The sequence below is a fragment of the Rhinolophus ferrumequinum genome, chromosome 21 (genome assembly GCF_004115265.2).
Source record: "Rhinolophus ferrumequinum isolate MPI-CBG mRhiFer1 chromosome 21, mRhiFer1_v1.p, whole genome shotgun sequence".
Classification (NCBI taxonomy): domain Eukaryota; kingdom Metazoa; phylum Chordata; class Mammalia; order Chiroptera; family Rhinolophidae; genus Rhinolophus; species Rhinolophus ferrumequinum.
In genome coordinates, this window is record NC_046304.1 from 4807323 (window position 1) to 4826206 (window position 18884).

Consider the following 18884-nt stretch of genomic DNA (forward strand, 5'->3'; position numbering starts at 1 on the left):
AAAGTTTTTACTGGGGTGGGGTGGAATGTGACAGGGCTATGAATTAAGAAGAAAGGAGTGGAACAGTAGTTTCACTGGCTAAGATCTTGGGTATCATTGCACATTCTCTCTACCTAGAGAAATGCCCTTGAGTTCCCCCTTGTCACTTAGCGCAATGCTTCTCGTCAGGAAAGAAATGTGGACACAAGCAATAAAGGTAGCATAATGCCAAAACCTTGGGTAGACCCCATTGGAACTTCAGTCCAACCGGTGTCTTTGGTTTGGTGGCTGTCTCTCTCCAGAAATGTCCTGCCTCTTTCTGTTGCAATGACTCTGAGGCCGTCCCAAGGATAGTTGTTGGGCCAGCTTTTGGTCCCCCAGTTACAAGACTGCCTTTCCAGATCTTGGGTCTCAGTAATGCCATTGGCATCAAAACCTTTGAGGCTTTCTTTGTGTGAGATGGGGACTCGAAGCTATGTGCAAAGCCCTCCGCTGAGCCTGAGAGAGTCTCTCAATCCGAAGATTGTGTTTCTCCCTATGCCCTCAGCATGTTTGCTTGAAAGGGATTGGAAACCAGGCTCACTTGGATTCCGATTAAGGGAACATTTGACAGCAGAAGCACCCGCTAGATGCCTCAAGTTCTCAGAGGGGAAGGCGTGTGCCCAGCAGGGCGCCTTGTGTCTAGATGTGGAGAGGCCAAGGTCAATAGGATGCATTCTTTTTGGTGGCTGGGTGGTGTTTCGTGGCAACGGGACCCTGGAAGGGGCCACAGCGCTTGGTATTGAGGACACAGTGAGCCTGCCTCGGCACAGTCCCATGTTCCAAAGGATGTGTCCAGCCTGGAGAGGGAAGTAGGTGTAGAATGACAGCGTTTTGCTGCCATCCTGGGTTTAAAAGACCAATAAAGTACAGCTTTCAATGTGGCGGCAGCTACTCATAAGACCAATGTTTCTGTTGAAGATGCTGCACCCGATGAAAGAAACTAGTTTAGCTCCAGCTCAGCAAGGCAGGCAGTGAAGTGGCCCTTACTTCTGGCTTTGCTCAATCCGGTTTCTTTGCTGGGCTTTGCCTCCTATGGGCTCCGCACCCGATAGCTCTCACTCACACTGCTACTGAAACATTACAAACAAAATATCTCAAACCTCAGGGTAAAGAGAAACTGCTAGAATAGTCATTTGGTAGTTTATATGTGGAGGACAGGTGAGGAGTAGAAAGCCCTGTTTTATGTTTCCACTTTTCTTGGGGGGAGAAAAGCAAGGCCCAGTCCTTACTGAAGCAAGCAGTCCTTAATCTTTTGTCTGAGTGTATGAAGGATATTGAATTAAAAGCTTCTAGAGGTTGCGTGGTGAGTTTGCATAGTGAGTTGTCAACCAAGTAAATGAAGCACTCATGAGTACCTGAGAATGTGAGACAGCATTGCTTGTCCCCAAAGCCACTGCGTCCAGTGTCTCCCCCTTCAGGGTCTGCTGAAATGCCCTGAAAACTCAGGATGGGAGTCTCCTCACTTAGCACTGACACCTGATGGTCACAAGTGGTGACTAAGCCTGAAAGGCTGGCTTTCCCTGAGGCCAGGCAGTGTCCACAGGCACGGTTCCCAAGTGGTGTCTGGCCATGCGGGGTTGGCATGGAATCTTGGACTCTTTCGGCCCGGAAGGGGGCAGTTTTGGCAGACATACTGAAATCCAGCTGGGTTTCAACAGAAATAGGCAGCAGAGGAACGGCTATCTAAACTGTGCTCAAACTGTCTGCAGGAAGGAAAGCAATACTATTTTCCTCATGGTCTGTATTGACTTGCGTTCTGCAACTTCCCCAGTTATGAATAGCTGTTATTCCACGCAAGAAGCAGATCTCTTTCAGGCATAAGTGTTATTTCAATCAGGAAGCTTATCTCTTAACTGGCTCTTTCTGTGCCAAACTCATCTTCTAGGGTTTATTTATGATGATTTTTTTTTTTTTTTAAGTCATGGTTGTTTTCTGTGGGAACCCTAGAGTGTGCGTTCTCTTCCACAGCTGTCTTCTCAGCTCTCATGACAAGGGCATTTTGAGGAAATTTGGACATGCCCTTAAACAAGCTGGACTAATTTGGTCTCGGGTTCATAAACTAAGTTAGAAGTTTCCGTTTCAGCTTCTCCAGTGTCGTCGTCTCTGCTGACATCTTCCTGATGGGTCAGGATGTGTTACAAACTTTGACTCTGATGGGGGTGAACCCTCTGGGTCTTCGTTGCCTTTGCAAGTGGGTTTAACATTTTCTGTGGCAGACAATAAGGTGAAAAAAGTATATAATTAAAAAAAAAACTGCCTTTACAAATGAAATATGTCAGTTGCAAACTATTTACTTTGGTCTGAATTTGCTCTTAGAATGTTTGAAACATACATTTTATTTGAGTAATCAGAAGTAATTTGTTATTGATTTTAATTTATGCAGAATATATTGCAAGGGTGTTATATGAAAATACGTTAGTTAACACAACTTGTTATTTTACTGAAGGGGGCTCATTTTTGTGTGTGTGGGGCCGTGACACTACACATCTCTGGGGATTGCCATTCACTTTATTTTTTATATGAATGGTGCCCTTTGCCAGGTTAACTGTATGGCAGTCCAGCATCTGTTATATAGTTTGAAGGAGGCATATTAGATTTTTCTCCCAAACTGCCTTTTGATATTAGAAGTAATTTTAGATTTCTTACAAACTGCCTTCAACTCTGCTTGCCTTCCCATTTTCAGAATTTATTGACATACTTTCTGACTCCTTCTTGATCTTGGCTGCAGGTAGAGGTGAAAGAGGCATACTAGGGGCATATTTATTGTGACCTTGTATTGAATGCCTCTTGGGCCCAGGGAATACAAGGACCTGGAAAATACGGACCTTGCCTTTGATCCTGATGCTCTTTGAGGAGTGAGGAGATAAGTGAAGAGGGATGATCAATGTGAGGGCAGCGTAGGCCTGATGCCCAAGGAGTGGGGGCAGGCAGTTCAAGGGAGGAAGTGGAAGGGAAGTCTCATGTGGGAGGTGGAATTTCATCCATCCTTCAAAGGATGGGCAGGATTTAAGTAAATATAGGCAAGAAGGAACATAGTCCCTATCAAGGAGATGACATGACCTAAAGCAAGGGGAAAGCAATGCAGGGAACACGGGAGACCAGCCGGTAGTCTTCCCATTAGGATTAGGATTCACTGCATACAACAGAATATGTTCAAATGACAGTGGCTTAAATACAATAGTTATTTTTCTTTTCACAGAGGGCTGAAAGTAGGCAATCCCAAGAGAGGTATGAAAGTTTCATGAAATTGTCGGACTTCCTCGAGTATTTCTTTGCCATCTGTTGGGTTTGGCCCTCATCCTCATGGACCTAAAGGCTGCTAAAGCTCCAGCCATTTCATCCATGCTTCAAGCATTAGGGTGGAGAAAGGAGGAGAAGAATATGTCCCCTTCCCTTTTAATGAACTCCTCCCAAGTAGAACATACACTTGTTTCTATCTTTTATTAGAACTTAGTCACATCGCCACACCTAGTTACAAGGGAAGCTGAGAATGTAGCCATTTGGCCTGGTGAGGTGCATGACTTCTCAATTCATAGAAATTTAATAGCCAGCACCTTCCAGGAAGCCTGGCTTAAGAGACTTCTCTCTAATGCTTTGAGCACCCTCCCTCTTCCCATAACCAATCATAATCTTTTGCAGTAGCTCTGTTGGCTCCTGTGCAATTTCAGAGCAGATTTAGGATTCTTCAAATATGTCCTTTCTGCTGTATCCGAGGCTCCATCAGCAGAACCACCGTTCTCATAGTGACCCATCCAGAAACTGGAGAATCCTTAGACTTCTCTCTTTCCCACCTCTTTAGACATTGATGCAGTCTTATTGTTTCATGATATCTCTTGAATCTTTGTTTTCTTCCAAACCAGATCTCTCTTTTGAACTCCAGACCCCCATATCCAGGTATCTACTAGGTGTTCCACTGGGGTGTCTCAGAGGCACCCCCGAGCCAGTCAGTATCCGTCGTCCTCCCAAATAAACCCTTTGCTAGTTTCTAGTATTTTGGTGAATGCTGCTCCACCAGCCAGCAAACTAAACATCTAGTCTGTGTTGTCCTGTGTCCTTCTCTGCCCCTCCTCAGGGTCATCATAGGACCCACAGGCCACCATTCGTCATTGCCACAGCCATTGCCATGCCTCCTCATTTGTCAGAGCCACTACAGCAGCCTCCGAACTCCGAACCCTTCTTGCTCCCTTGTAACTCATTTTTCATATCGAATCCAGGGTGATATTTTTTAAAATCCAAATCTAATCATATTAGCCCTGATTTAAAACCTTTCAGGGTCCCCCTCGTTGGTCTTAATCTTTAGATGAAAATCTGTACTAAGGCCCATAGAAATCTATCGGAATGATCTGTTGCTCTTTCCCAGTAAATCTCCTCCCTTTCGTCTTGGAATTTCAGCCTTCTCTTAGTTCCTTGATCATGAACTTCCCGTCTCAGGATTACCTCCCTGCCCTGCCTTTCTCCCTCTGTCCTTTCACTCAGAACTATTTACTGAACACCTGCCACGTACCAGATACCACTGTAGGCTAAGAGGATACAAGAATAAGAGCTTATATTTTTCTGGGCGAAACAGTCAATGGACATGGATAATTTGGGGGCACGGGTAGAAACTACAAAGAGAATAAAGCAGGGTGATAAAGAGGGATTGGGGTGGGAAGGGGAGACCTCTTGGAGGAGTGACTCCTTGCGGATGACCAGGAGTTGGCTATATGAACATTTCAGAGAGACTCCAGGCAAAGGGACCATCAAAGGCACGATTGCCGGCGAAGGAGCCTGGCAGAGCTGAAGAGCAGAGGTCAGGCCGGAGCAGTGGGAACAGAGAGAGGGATGGTGTAGCAGGCCAGCCCATCGGTCCTTCTAGACCCGAGGAAGGAGTTTGGTGCAGATGGATTCGCTTCTAATTTCTACAGTTTCATTTAGACCTGCTCTTTCTTATACGTATTCCTTAAATGTCTGTTTATGCCAAGTTGGAATAACTGTCCAGAGCATTTATAAGGCAGAATAAATCAGAAATCTTGCAAAGTAGAAACACACTGATACGTTTCCAATGATTGTCCTGGGTCATGGGATTCTGTCATTTCCGTTGTTTTCTTTTCCTCTGCTGTCTTACTCTTTTTCCTTATATCTTTTATTTTCAATCAGAAAATAGCTATAAACGATATTTTTATGTTAGGAAATTAGTATTGAATAACAAATAGGTTCTCTCTGCCTTGATTAAGGAAGTGGAGTGTCAGGCATGGCAGGCGGGGCCCATGGAGTAGCATCCACATAGCGGACATCCATCTAAAGACCAATAAGGCCAGTTCCTGGAGCCTTGGTTTTCAAACTAATAAGACCCAAGCGTGTCTGGCTGAGATCTGGGGGTAGGGGTGCACCAAGACTCCTCCCCGAGTCGTGAAGGCCCCCCTCTCCCTTATCTTATTTATCCCTTCAGTGGTGCTGTTATTTCGTCAAGGGCATTAGACCATTTCCTTGTCTGTGGCTCAGGTTTTGGTCAGGTTTTAGAAAACACAGGAGGCTCTCTGCATTTATGGGTTCATGGTTTGTAATTTAAAATCTTTGTGGCTCCCTGGGCCAACCCACAATCTCTGCCGAAGTAATGGCTCTTGGTTTTATAGGCCCTTGTGGGATGCCGAAGCCCTGGTAGGCGAGGGAGGTCCAAGCGGAGGGATGTAGTGTCATAATGCTGATGTTTCCACCCTTCAAATTTCTCAGCAGATGCCAACAGCCAGGAGCTAATTCAGAATGCTCATTCAAACCTGTGTCTGAACCATATTGTCCCTGAAGCTCAGTCTTTACTTTTTAAAACATTTAAACTGCTTCCCAGGATTTCACCAGAGCCGAGGAAGTATCCCTTGTATTTCCGGAGCAGGGATCAGCCATGATGTGGCCTGAGATCATAGATGTCGGTTTTCAGTGAGAGAAGGATGTCTGGCAGGAAGCCTTCTGAGAATGCAGTCATCGACACACATGTAGACTCCCAACGTTGGCAGCACGCTGAAAGGTCATGCGGTCCGTCCTTCTGCCGCATCCCACCTGGCGTCAGACCCCTCTGCAATATGCACACCACATGTTCATCCTATCAATAATGGGGAGCTTAACTACCTTTCAAGAGCGCCCCTTTCATTCCAAGAGCTAACAATGTGGTCCATTCATTTATTCTTCAAATATATTGAACACATCTTATGTACCAGGCACTGTTCCAGAAACTGGGCACACAGAACTGAAAGACCCTGTTCTTGCGGAGCTCCCAGTTACTTGGGGGAGACAGAGAACATATAAGAAATAAATAACTGTGGATAGTGGGAAGTGTTCTGCAAGAGACAAATAGGGTGAGGAAACAGAAAGTCGCCCCTGGGGAGGAAGCAGCTGGCCTCTTCCTTTCATAGTCATGTGGATCGAAACTTAAAAGATGGGGAGGGACCAGTCATGTGAGGAAACACGGGAAGAAACTTCCAAGAGGTAATGAGGCAGGAAGGAGTTGATGTGTCCACCAGGGCCAGGGGATGGGGTGGTGGGGTGTGCTGGCTGGAGGAAGGGGTACGAGGGGCAGCAGGAGAGGGAGATGGGGCCGGATTGGTAGGGACTCACAGGCTGTGGCACTTAGAAGCTCGCCTGGGACACCGTTGGAGGATTTGAAGCAGAGGCGTGATTTGGTTTGTGTTTTGAAAGGTCATTCTGGCTGCTATGTTGAGAGTATAGAATGTAGGCAAAGCACTTGGATTTAGATGTCTGTAGCTCAGGGCAGACGTCTGGGCTGGAAATTCAAAGATGGGAGCCGTTAGTCTATACAAGGAGTATTTAATATCGTGGTGCTGAGTAAATTTACTAGGGGTAGATGAGGAAGGGGCAGAAAGCAGGGCCCAGAGCTGAGTCTTACACTACTCCAGGCGTTCGTGGGGGTACAGGAAAGGGGCAGCACATGAGACTGAGAAGGAGTTGACAGTGATTTGGGAAGAATGGCATAAGACGTTGTCTTGTCATTAAGAAATTACTTTGTTAACAATAAGTCTGTCCTCTCTTTTGTCCAGTCCTTTCTGGTTGCTTTTGTTCATGTCTGGAGTGCTAGACTTGGGTGTTACCTGGTTGCATGGCTCATCTTCAAGGAGTTTAAGTCTCTTTAGTGCTCTGATTAACTCTTCAAATATTTGGAGACTCCAAGTTTTCTCTTCCTGGGGTCTTCCTTTTTCTAGATAATGGCTCCTTCTTTCAGTGGCTTCTCTGGTGCTGGCGAAATTCCTCTGAAGTCCCAGCTATGTAAAGGATTGCGTCTGGATAGCAGGCCTGAGCCTCTTCTTGCCCCTCTGACGTGGGTTGGTGGTTGGCTTCACAGGTTGATGCACAGAACATAGAGAATCTATTTCCCCTCGCCATACCATTCTCCCTCCTCCATCTCTACCTGTTGTGGATTCTAGATGTAAAGGAAGGCAGTAGGATCGTTTAATTCATTAGTTCTCAAACATAGTGTTGAAATTCTCATTCCCCTAGTATGTTGTAGTGGAAAACCCAGGAGGCTGGCATCAGGAGTCCTTGCTTTTCTGCACTAGGTTTTTCTGCACTAGGTCTGCCTCTAACAAACTGGGAAGCTGGGGCAGGGGCCCTGGTTGCCTCACAGAGTGAGCGTGGAGGCAGGACCTGCCGTCGGTGCCCTGGGACCTCTTCACACTCAGGATGTAATTGTGACATGCAGGGATCCTGAGTGGGGGCTGCCTTTGGCCCGGGCCTTGGAGAGCAGGTAGAACTTCAGTAGGCGTGGGGAGGAGGGAAAAGTGTCGTGCCCAGGGAAGGACATGTCGGTGGTTTACTGTGACTGGTGGGTGGGGACTGTATTAATTCTAGCTCTTAATTTGCATAATGCTTGGCTTATTTTTATACTTTAGGAATAAAAAGGAGAGGGGGCTTCTGCTTATTTTTATGTGGAGAATGCCTTTTAAACCCAAAGATCTTGAAAATAACTCGGTCATCCCCTCATCCCCTGTACGTTCTCGGTTAGTACAGCTCACGATCAGGCACCTGAAGGTGCCTTACTCTTCTTCACTGTCATTTTCTATGGCCAAATCCAGCAGCTCCAAGTGAGCTACTCTTAGAAAAGAAAAAAAGAAAAGGTTCTCTGATAAATCAATTTAAAAAACACTAAAATTTAAAAGTTAAGCAGGCTTTTTTTTTTTTAATGGCAACACTACTTTATTCTTTCATTATTCATTGTAATGTCCAAGGAGGGAGGTTAATATACTTGACTATGAAACCCACTCCTATTTTTTTTTTCTTTTTTAATCAATGGGTGGGGTAAGTCTTCACACAAAACGTCTGGGAAACACAGCCTAACCTGATGCTCCAACCAGGGAATAAAAGAAGCCTCAAATAGCTTAATTTTCAGGTTACTGCAAGTACCTCAGTGGCTGTATTATATTCCCTATTCAAGTCCAAGGACTATTTAGCAGGACAAGACTACTGGTGTCAAACCACAAATATAAATGAGGCTCTGGAAAACTAGTTCCTGTGCCTTCCAGGAAGCCTCTGAACTCAGAGTGCACTTAAGGGAATGATTGTAGCAGGTTTAGCCGAAACACCTTGACATGAAGTTTCTTTCCACCTACTGAGCAGTCTGTGGTCACTAGTCACCCGCCATAGGTTTTGCTCTGGTTAAAATGGCCCCGTGATGATGTGTTCATAGAGCCTTGCATTCCACATGGGCCCCTGCAAACTTGGCCGAGACCTGAGCCCTATTTCAAAGCTAGCAGCTGGTCTGGATAGGGAAGAAGTTGAAGTCCCCGGGGGAGGACCCCGCTGGGCCCTGCACATGCTCCAGCTGGTGGGTGAAGCGTAAGTGCAAAGGCCACATTGTTTAGGATGGAGGCCTCTTGGCAAGTCAGCGATTTCTGGAATGACATTCATACTGAGAAGTAAGGAAAATGGGGATCTGTGTGGTGGCAGTGGGTTGGGAGGTGTGAGGGTGGGAACCCAGGCCTTGCTGGTGGTTCTGTGCTGTTGAGAACAGCCCAGCGTTATGCACATGTGTGGTGCTGTCTCTTGTGGTTGTGTTCATCCCCTCTGATGACCTCTTTTCTTTGTGGCTTGTTGCTCCAATTTTTGCTCCGACTTTCCTGCAATCTTCCTTTTTTTATACTTTCAAGGAAACTAGTTCTCTTGAATGAGTCAGAAAGTTTTTATGAATTGCCCAGAGTGGGATTCAAGGTGGGGGGTTCAGGGGGACAAGAGGGGCGGGCAACTCCATACTGGTGATGAAAGATGCAGAAGGACCCAGATGAACTGGTGTATTTAAGAGTGATTCATCCTTTCTGGGCCCTTAACTTACTGGATTGTAGGCCCCGGGCTAAGAATACAGCTGAGGGGGCAGATGTATTTCCTTCATTGCTTAGCTGCCGGCAGCAGGAATCTGACCTTGAAGTGAGCTTTGATCATTGTGCAACTCAAGCTTCCCTGTGATCTGCTGGGGAGCTGAGTCTGCCTGCAGCTGCGGCCCATGTCCAGAAGCTGTCAGCAACCCTTTTACCTGACACTCTCATTAGAACAGTAGGTCTGCCAACAGTTTAGGGGCTTTTAATTCCTATACGCAGCACTAAGGTTGGACATTAAAATGCTGCCACTGGAAATTCCACAAATGTTTCCTGGGCACCCGCTTTGGGCCTGGCCCTGTGCTTGGCCTGCACAGTGACAGTGGGTGCTCATCGTGGGCTCTACTAATAATTGCGAACATGCAGTTTGAGAGAAAGAGTATCACTGCCCTGGGGCTGGGGTAGAAGTTCAGATTTGCCCCTTGGAATGTTGGCCTCACTTTAGGTTTGTATAAAACAGCTTTGTGATTGAGAGCTTCTTCCATTGCATCTAACTCGAATGATTTTTTCTGTTTACATCTGATTTGTTTGGCTATAGCAGAGGTTGGCAAACTGTAGCCTGCAGGCCACCTCTGGCCCATCACCTGATCTTGTAAATAAGGTTTTATAGGATGAATGGGCCACACCCGTTTATTTACATATTGACAATGGCAATTTTGTGCTAAAATGGCAACGTTGAGCAGCTGCCAGGAGAGCATGTGACCTGCCAAGCCTAAAATATTTACAGTCTGACTCTTCTCAGATAATTTGCCCACTCTGTGCTGAAGATTAGACCTGAATTGATAAAATTTGTATCCAAAGACTTTTTAGAGATCTGATTGGTGCCCTAATAACATGGCTCATGTGAACACCATAGGCCCCATTCTCCCATCACTTGGAGAGTCCCAGATGGAGACGCCCCAGGAGCCAGACCCTGGAACAGTCTGTCAATGCTATTTACCCTGCCCCTCAACACCAGCCATTTAAATGGGTTTGTTTATAATGCTCCGTCCTTTAACAGAGCTTTCATATCAGCTCTGGTTTGATCATGACAACAACCCTATGACATAATATCTCATGTTAGAGAAGAGGAATTCAAGGCCAAGAAAATGTTAAGTGGCAAGTGAAGCACGTGGTCAACAGAATAAGGTGACAGAGCTGTCCCCGGGCAGTTCTAACCAGAGCACACAACTGCCAGAGTGGAGTCAGGCTTTGAATATCCTCACCTAGATATCCAACACCCGCCAAGCCTGGAGTGTGTGACATCTGCTCGGCTCTCATTTCTGCCCGCCCTCGGTCTGGTCTCGCTCTGATGAATGATTCTGGCTCTGCAGCAGTGCCCTCTCAACTTCGCAATCTCCTTTGGGCACCATGGGCTTTCCTCGGAGCAACACTAGCAGGGCTTTTGAACCTTGAGCCAGCGTTTGGGGCAGGAATGGCAGCTGCTTCCTCCCGGCTTGTTCTGTTTTCTCCTCTGGCCATATGTTGCGTCTGACTGGACAGCAGTCGAGGAAGGATTCCAGCAGCTCTTTGAGTCTGGGGATCCTAACTTATTATTGACGGCCATGTGTTCTTTACCTTGTAATCTTTTAAATTGGCTTTAATTACTCACATATTACATGAAAATACTCTCCTTATTAAAAATAAATCAAATGCTATAGACCAAGTGAAAGGCCTTCTTGACCAAAATCTTTTTCATTCCAGGTCCAGTTCCTGGGGTACCATGGATATTAGTTTAGCACATCGTTAGCTCTTTTTTCAATGAACACACATACATTCATGCATGCATATGTATATATACACATATATAGTTTTTTGGTATGTATTTACATAGTGGCATCATGTTGTGTGTATACCTTACTCTTTTCATTGTCTTGGAGGTCTTTCAAAGGTTGTTCATTTTCTAACTCATGATCTTTTAACTGTGGCACAATACTGCATTGTAGGGAGCTACCCTAATTTATTTTCACTCACAGGACTGATGTTACAGTGAACACCCATATTCATTTCTCTCTGAGTTTATGTGTATTTATCCAGAGTATAGTGATTAAATTGTGGAGTCATGTTACAGGTATTAAAAAATTTATATTCTGCCGAATTGCTAGTCACTAAAGGATTATTATATTATTATTCCTGTGAACAATGTATAAAGGTTTCTATCACACATGTACTCTGTTGATATTATCTATCTTCGATTTTTGCCAATTTGATGGATAAACACTAATACCACATTCCTCATGGTTTTTACTTACATTTTCCTGTTTATTAGTGAGGTTGAGTACCTTCAAGTAGTATGTTTATTGGCTATTCATGTTTCTCCTTTGTGAATCACACGTCTGTATGGCTTTTTAATTCTACACTGAGATCATTGATGCATCTGAAATTGAATTTTATGCATGATGTAAACTAGAGAAATAATTTTATTTTTTTGACAAATAGATAGCGAACACTACTTATTATCTGTTGTAGTCTTTCAAATTTTTTATTGGCTTTTATTACTCATTGACTTTTATATGAATCGTTGAAACCTTTTGTCAAGGTCCACTTGAGATATTAATTAGGATAACATTGAATTTGTAGATTACTTTGGAGAAAAGTGGCATCTTTACAACTTTGACCATTTCTATCTGGAAACATAGGATAGGATGCTTCTGTTTCTTTGGCACTTCTCTTATATACATTAACAAAATTTATCTACGTTATTGATCCCCCAAACGAACCAGATTTTTAAATTAAGTATATTTTTGTCGTATTTTTTATTTCATTAATCTCTGCTTTTATCAGTATTAAGTAAATTATTTTGAATTTAATTCTTTTCTAACTTCTTGAGTTGTCTTTTTAAATACTTTTCTAGGAAATGCTTTACAGGTGTACATATTCTTCTGAGTACTGCTTGGGCCACAGCCCACAGGTTTGATATGCAGTACTCTCAATATCATTCCTTGCTGAAGAAATTTTTACTTCTCATCTTGATTTCTTTATTCAAGGAATTATCTGGAATACTACTTTTAAGTTTCCAAATTTATTTTGGCTAGTTTGTTTTAATTTTTACTTCCTGTTTGCTTTTAGTTGTGCCTATATCACATCTGCGTTCTTTGAGATTTATTGAGATTTTCTTGTTGCTTAATACCTAGTTTGTAAGACTGCTCCATGTGTTTGAAAATAATTTATAGTCCTTGTTATATGAACACAAAGTTTCTATATATCTATTACACTGAATTGGTTAATTATGTTATGTAAATAATTTATATCCTACTATATATTTTATCTATTTGATTTATCTATTGAGAGAGGTATACTAAAGTTTTTCACTATGATTCTAGCTTTATCAATTTCTTCTCATATTTCAGTTATTGTTTGCTTTATACTTTTCCCAAGCCGTGTTATTATATGCATAAAGGTTTCTCTGTGTTATTTTTTCATGGTAAACTGGATCTTTCCTAACTATGAAATACCCCTCTTTGGCCGCTTTCATCCTTTTCGATTTAAATTCTGTTTTGTATGATGATATTATTACTATACCCACTTTCTTTTTCTTAATATTTGCCTGGTGCCTCTTTTTAAAAAATCTTTTTCTTTTTTGGAAAGGTGTTTAATTTCCAAATATTTGGGGATTTTCCATATAAGTTTCTGTTACTAATTTCTGGTTTAATTCTGTCTCAGTCAGAAATCATGCTTTGTATATTTAATTTTTTAATTGAATTTATTGGGGTGACAATGGTTAATAAAATTACATAGGCTTCAAGTGTACAATTCTATAATACATCATCTATATGTTGTATTGTGTGTCCACCATGCAAAGTCAAATCTCCTTCTGTCACCATATATTTGACCCCTTTTACCCTCCTCTACCACCCTTTTACCCCCTTAACCCCTGGTAACCACTAAACTGTTGTCTGTGAGTTTTTGTTTCTTTGTTTGTCTTGTTCCTTTGTTGCTTTCAGTTTTATATTCCACATATGAGTGAAGTCATATGTTTCTTGACTTTTTCTGACTTATTTCGCTTAGCATAATAATGTCAAGATTCATCCATATTGTCGCAAATGGCAGTATTTCATCTTTTCTTATGTATGTATGTACCACATCTTCTTTATCCAATCATCTGTCGAAGGACACTTTGGTTGTTTTCATGTCTTGGCCACCATGAATAATGCTGCAATAAACATAGGGGTACATATATCTTAACAGATAAATGTTTTCAGGTTTTGGGGATAGATACCCAGAAGAAGGATTGTTAGGTCAAATGGTAATTCTATTCTTAATTTTATGAGGAACCTCCGTACTGTTTTCCATGGTGGCTGTATCAATTTGCATTTCTACTAACAGTGTAAGAGGGTTTCCTTTTCTCCACAACCTCTCCAACACTTATTATTACTTGTCTTGTTGATAATGGCCATTCTAACAGGTATGAAGTGGTATCTCATTGTGGATTTGATTTGCATTTCCCTAATAGCTAGTGAAGTTGAGCATCTTTTTATATATATGTTGGCTGTTTGTATGTCTTTTTGGGAGAAATGTCTGTTCAGGTCCTTTGCCCATTTTCCAATTGGATTGTTTATTTTGTTGTTGTTGAGTTGTATGAGTTCTTTGTATATTTTGGATATTAGCCCCTTATCGGTGGTGTTGTTTGTAAATTTCTTCTCCCATTTGGTTGGTTGCCTCTTTGTTTTGTTGATGGTATGTTTTGCTGTGCAGAAGCTTTTTACTTTGATATAGTCCCATTCGTTTATTTTTACTTTTGCTTCCCTTGACTTTGAGGTCAAATTCATAACATTCTCTCTAAGACCAAGGTCCATAAGTTCAGTACCAAAGGGTCTGACTCAAAACAAGTGGGTGTTCAACAAATGCTCATTGAGTAAAAAATTCCTGAGTCCCTTGATTCTGACCTGACTTGAGAAACAACTGATGGCAAAATATCTCAGTTGTAACGGGCATGAGACTAAAGTTCAAGTAATTGGTAAAAGAAATTTCAAGAAGGATTTAGTTACATTATTAAGTTTAAGGGACTTTCCCTATTCATACAGATTTAACATACAAGATTTTGAGTTTTCTCTAAATGAAGTCTGGTAGAAGTTCTTGTTAATGGCAGTGGAGATAAAGACTAAGGTAAGATCTCAGAATTGGAGAAGGAAATCCAGGATGTCATTTACACCAGCTACGCTCCTTGTGCAGGGCCATATTGAAGGACATTCCCCAGCAAAATTGAATCGCTGTGTGCTTTAGTTCTGGATTTGCATCTCAGATTCCTTTCTGTTTTTAGTTTCATCTACCAGAGTGCTGGATACTTGTTTTATTAAAAAAAATATATAATATTATGGCAACATTACCTTTATTGCAGACTGATCTCCTAGGAGAACCACTATGGTGGAGACCAACAGATTTAATTAGGAATAAATAAAAATGGCTCACAACCCATTAGACATCAGTTTCTTACCTTCATTGACAAAGAAGCTGAAAAAATTAAAGAAGCACGTGTTTTGTTGTAGTGAAAAGAATACTAGATAGAATCAAGGGCCTCCTAGGCTTGGCTGTGCCTGAGCTCATCCTAATATCCCCAGAAATCTCTCTCAGTACAAAGGAGCTGAGTTAGCTCCCACATTTCTTCCAACTCTAAAATGTTCCTCATCTGTATCTGGAAAAATCTTATGTGAAACTCTAGTAATAGTTCATCTAACCAGCACCCTTAAAATTCTGCATGAACTACTACTTATAACTCAAACCAAGTTCGTTTTATTCAGTTATTGGTTAAAAACCATCCACATGTCAGAGCTTTGAATGCTGTGTTAAGCATCGATGTGTGTTTTTCTAAGCAATTACACATTAGCCAGTTACTGAGCAGATAGGATACTAAAAGCCTGTGGCTTCTCTAGTTTCTTTTTCTTGTATAAAGGAGTGCTGGCCCCAGTGGTTCTTTGGCATTTGGTAAAAAGGACGCAGGCGCCAGGTGAGCAAAGCCAAATGCAGCTCTCCTAGGTGGATGTAGTAGGTTTCCCTCTCTGTAGTGCTGAACCCAGGTTGTATCTTCTCCTTCCTTGTGAAATGACATTATTTGGCAGTTGGTGGTGAACTACAGAGTTCTCTTCCTTGCCTGAATTTCAGAGGGAAGCCTGGAGATTTGATCTAAGGCTGAGGGCTTCCATTAAGATGCGCAAGTGTGATTCACTATCACTGAGCACATGACAGCACAAACTGTCCTGTGCTGAGGTCAAAGACAAGGATCCAGACTGACCAAGAAAAGATATAGTTTGGCCGACAAATGACTTTTCATAGCTAGAGAAAGCATGCCCTTCTCCATCAGCATTTTCTTTAAGTTTTCTACAAAATTAGTTTTGGCTCCGACACCATTTTCTTCTTCCCATCCATCCTCAAGATAGTTGTACCTCTTTGCGGGGTGCTGATATTTTGAACAGTGTTTTTAAACTATTGTTATAATTCAGGGGTTCCAATGAGCCCTTCAAAAACCCCTGAGGGCAAGAAGATAGAAAGCAGTGGGTGAAGTTTAGACCCCCTTTAACACACACACACACACACACACACACACACACACACACTTGTAAATAATACATTTGGCAAACAGAATGGAGGGGTATTTAACATATTTTAACTTGAGTTTAACTACTAGTGGTGGGACTGCAGATAATTTCTTATAGCCCTTTCTTAAAATGTCCACAATTGATTTTAAGAGTACAAAAGTGAATTGCCTGAGTCTGCTCATAAAAGTAGGCTTCTGCTGCCTGGGAGGACTGTGGCCCTCCCCTGGCCATGGCTGGCTTATCCTAACCTAGTGTCTCTTCCCTCCAGAATGGCTGCAATCTGTTCAGGCCACCATGGTCCTGTCCATCATCTTCAGCGTTTTGTCCCTGTTCCTGTTCTTCTGCCAGCTCTTCACCCTCACCAAAGGGGGGCGGTTTTACATCACTGGAATCTTCCAAATCCTTGCTGGTAAGTTGGAGATGATAAAGTCCATATGGAAGCTGGTAAGTTGGAGATGATAAAGTCCAAGGCTGCAGAATGATCAATTAGTAGAAGGATGTGGCCCCAGAATATCTGATGTTCCTGAGTCTGTCCATTGGATGGTTTTCATAAAGTACAGGTGTGTAAGTGTATGTGTGTGTGTGTGTACACGTGTGTGAGTGTGTGTGTGTGTGCATGTGTGTGTATATACCTTAGAATTTGGGAGCTCTCCACTTCTCTGTGGAATGATGTGCATAGGAAATCGGAGTTAGGGGCTCTGGAAGGAAGGTCCCTAACCAAGACAGACCTTTCACCAGAAAGGGAGCTACAGTCTGGACACATAGTCAGAGGTAAATGCTGAGGATATCAGTACAGCAGAAGTCAGTCTTGAAGGCACATTCCTATCGAGTATGTTATGCCCCGAGGAACTATTCTTGCTTCAGCATAGAAAACAACCCTGAGGTGCTGCCACGGTTGCTCTCAGGTATGTGTCTCTTACTCTAAGCAGTGATGAAGCCACACCGGCAAATTCTTGCTCTTCTTTGCCCCAGCTCCTCGGTTCCACTAGGCTTTGATTTACTGTTGTCACCCACAGGTGTCTTCATTTTGGTATCCTTTTGTAACCTGCCATCATTTCCAAACATGGGACCATGACAACACACAAGAGGTCTCCTTCATCTCCTCCCTAAACTGCCTTCAAGTTCCCCCATTGTTATCCATATATATGATGTGCAGAGTCCTAGAAGCTTCTGTTACAGAGGGTGACATCTTACAACTTTGTTTCTAGATTCTGACCAATTTCTTATGTCATTGACTCTATTCTTTTGTCCATTGACTAGCAATTGACTGAGTCAGCAGGACATAATAAAGAAGTAAAGAAGTAAGAGGCTGACGTAGTGGTGGAATCTATAGTCCAAGTCGATAAATCACAGATGCCATGTGGACCAGAGCATATCTATTGTGTATATCCACTGTGAGATATTCTAGATTCTGGCTGTCTGAGTAGGCAAATAGCACAGCGTCTCTTGTTTTCGTTGGTCGTCAGGATCCATGGTGCTGAATCACCACCTTGTGCTCAGGAGCAGTGATTGTAGGGTTGAAAATAGCACACGCATCCTGGATGGAGGGATGGATGGATGGATGGATGGATGGATGGATGGATGGATGGATGGATAAGCGGGCAGATATACTGGCTTACATAGGGCTGTATGGTAACACACAGCCTGAGGTTAAAGGTTGATGAGCTTTTCTAGAAGCCAGAGAGTTACCCTTTCCCAGAAAAAGGAAGTAACCTGGAGACCCACTCCTCAATAAGTACTAAAATAGAACATTTCAGTATGCACAGTTTTAGGATTTCAAAACCAAATAGTGTTTTGCTTCTTGTGCAGGTTTTTTTTAACCTAGCCAAGCTCCTGGATTGTTGCCAGCTTTGTTAAATTAGTAATTATGCAGTAAGAGATCATTTCTAGGTATATTAGAAGCAGAGTTATCACTATTCGCTTTACTTCCAGAAGTAATACAAGGTGTGATCGAAAAATAGGGTGAATACCTACATTAAAAACATTTTTATAGTAAAAGACACATTGCCATTAATCCCCCTCAAAATATGCCCCCTCGCTTGGAACACACTTATCCCATCATTCTTGCCACTTTCTGAAGCGGTTCTGGAAGTCCTCTTTCGTGAGTGCACATTGCTTCTGGTATGGCAATTTCTGTCTAATAAAAACATTACAGTGTGTCCTCATCCACCTTATTCACCGGATCTGGCACCGTGCGACTTCTGGTTCTTCTCCCAACTCAAAATGACCATGAAAGGAAAACGTTTTGAATCGATTCAAGATATCAAGGCAGCCACGATAGTGCAACTAAAGATACTCACGAAAGAGGACTTCAGAACTGCTTCAGAAAGTGGCAAGAAAGATGGGATAAGTGTGTTTGAAGCGAGGGGGAGTATTTTGAGGGGGATTAATGGCAATGTGATTTTACTGTAATAACTTTTTTTATTTAAACATTCACCATACTGTTTGAACATACCTCATACACAAAACTAGAATGTATCCTGGGATTTCTTTTTTGGCTCACTGATTAAGTTTGATATTAAATCAAATGATCATGTCTATTGTACCAATGGATATCTCTTCAAGATAAAGCAATATAGACTTAGAAAGCAGGAGTTTCATAAAATACTTATATTTGATCTATACAAACTTTTTATTTTACTGATAAATAAACTGAGACTGGCAGATAATAAATCGAATGCCCAAGGTTACACAACTCATGCAAAGAAATTGACTGATTGCACTTCCTCTCCTACCACAGGGACTGAATGTAGTTAGGCACTTCCTTATATTTAGAGATATTTAGAGATACAGAACACACCAAAATTTTTAAGGAACACAAAATCCAAGGCAGAAACTCAGCCTTTTGTAATAAATCTTTCATTGAACCTAGAAGATCAATGCAAATTTGCAGCATTTATTATTCCTGAGTTCCCAAGCATCCATGGTAAGAGCCTGCACTTTCAGAACTAGTCAAACTAAAAGTATTGGACTGAGAAGAGCTAAGTTACTTCTGAAGGGG

General features: G+C 42.5%; 1 protein-coding gene across 2 annotated transcripts in view; it reads left to right on the plus strand.

Annotated features, from left to right (window-relative positions):
- The window catches only part of PMP22 (peripheral myelin protein 22), a 32223-nt gene that overhangs the window by 6025 nt on the left and 7314 nt on the right, over positions 1–18884 (plus strand). For both annotated transcript variants that reach the window (XM_033090668.1, XM_033090667.1), the window contains exon 4: positions 16152–16292. In XM_033090668.1, coding sequence (XP_032946559.1) covers positions 16152–16292 — 141 coding nt within the window. The remainder of the gene's footprint in view (positions 1–16151; positions 16293–18884) is intronic.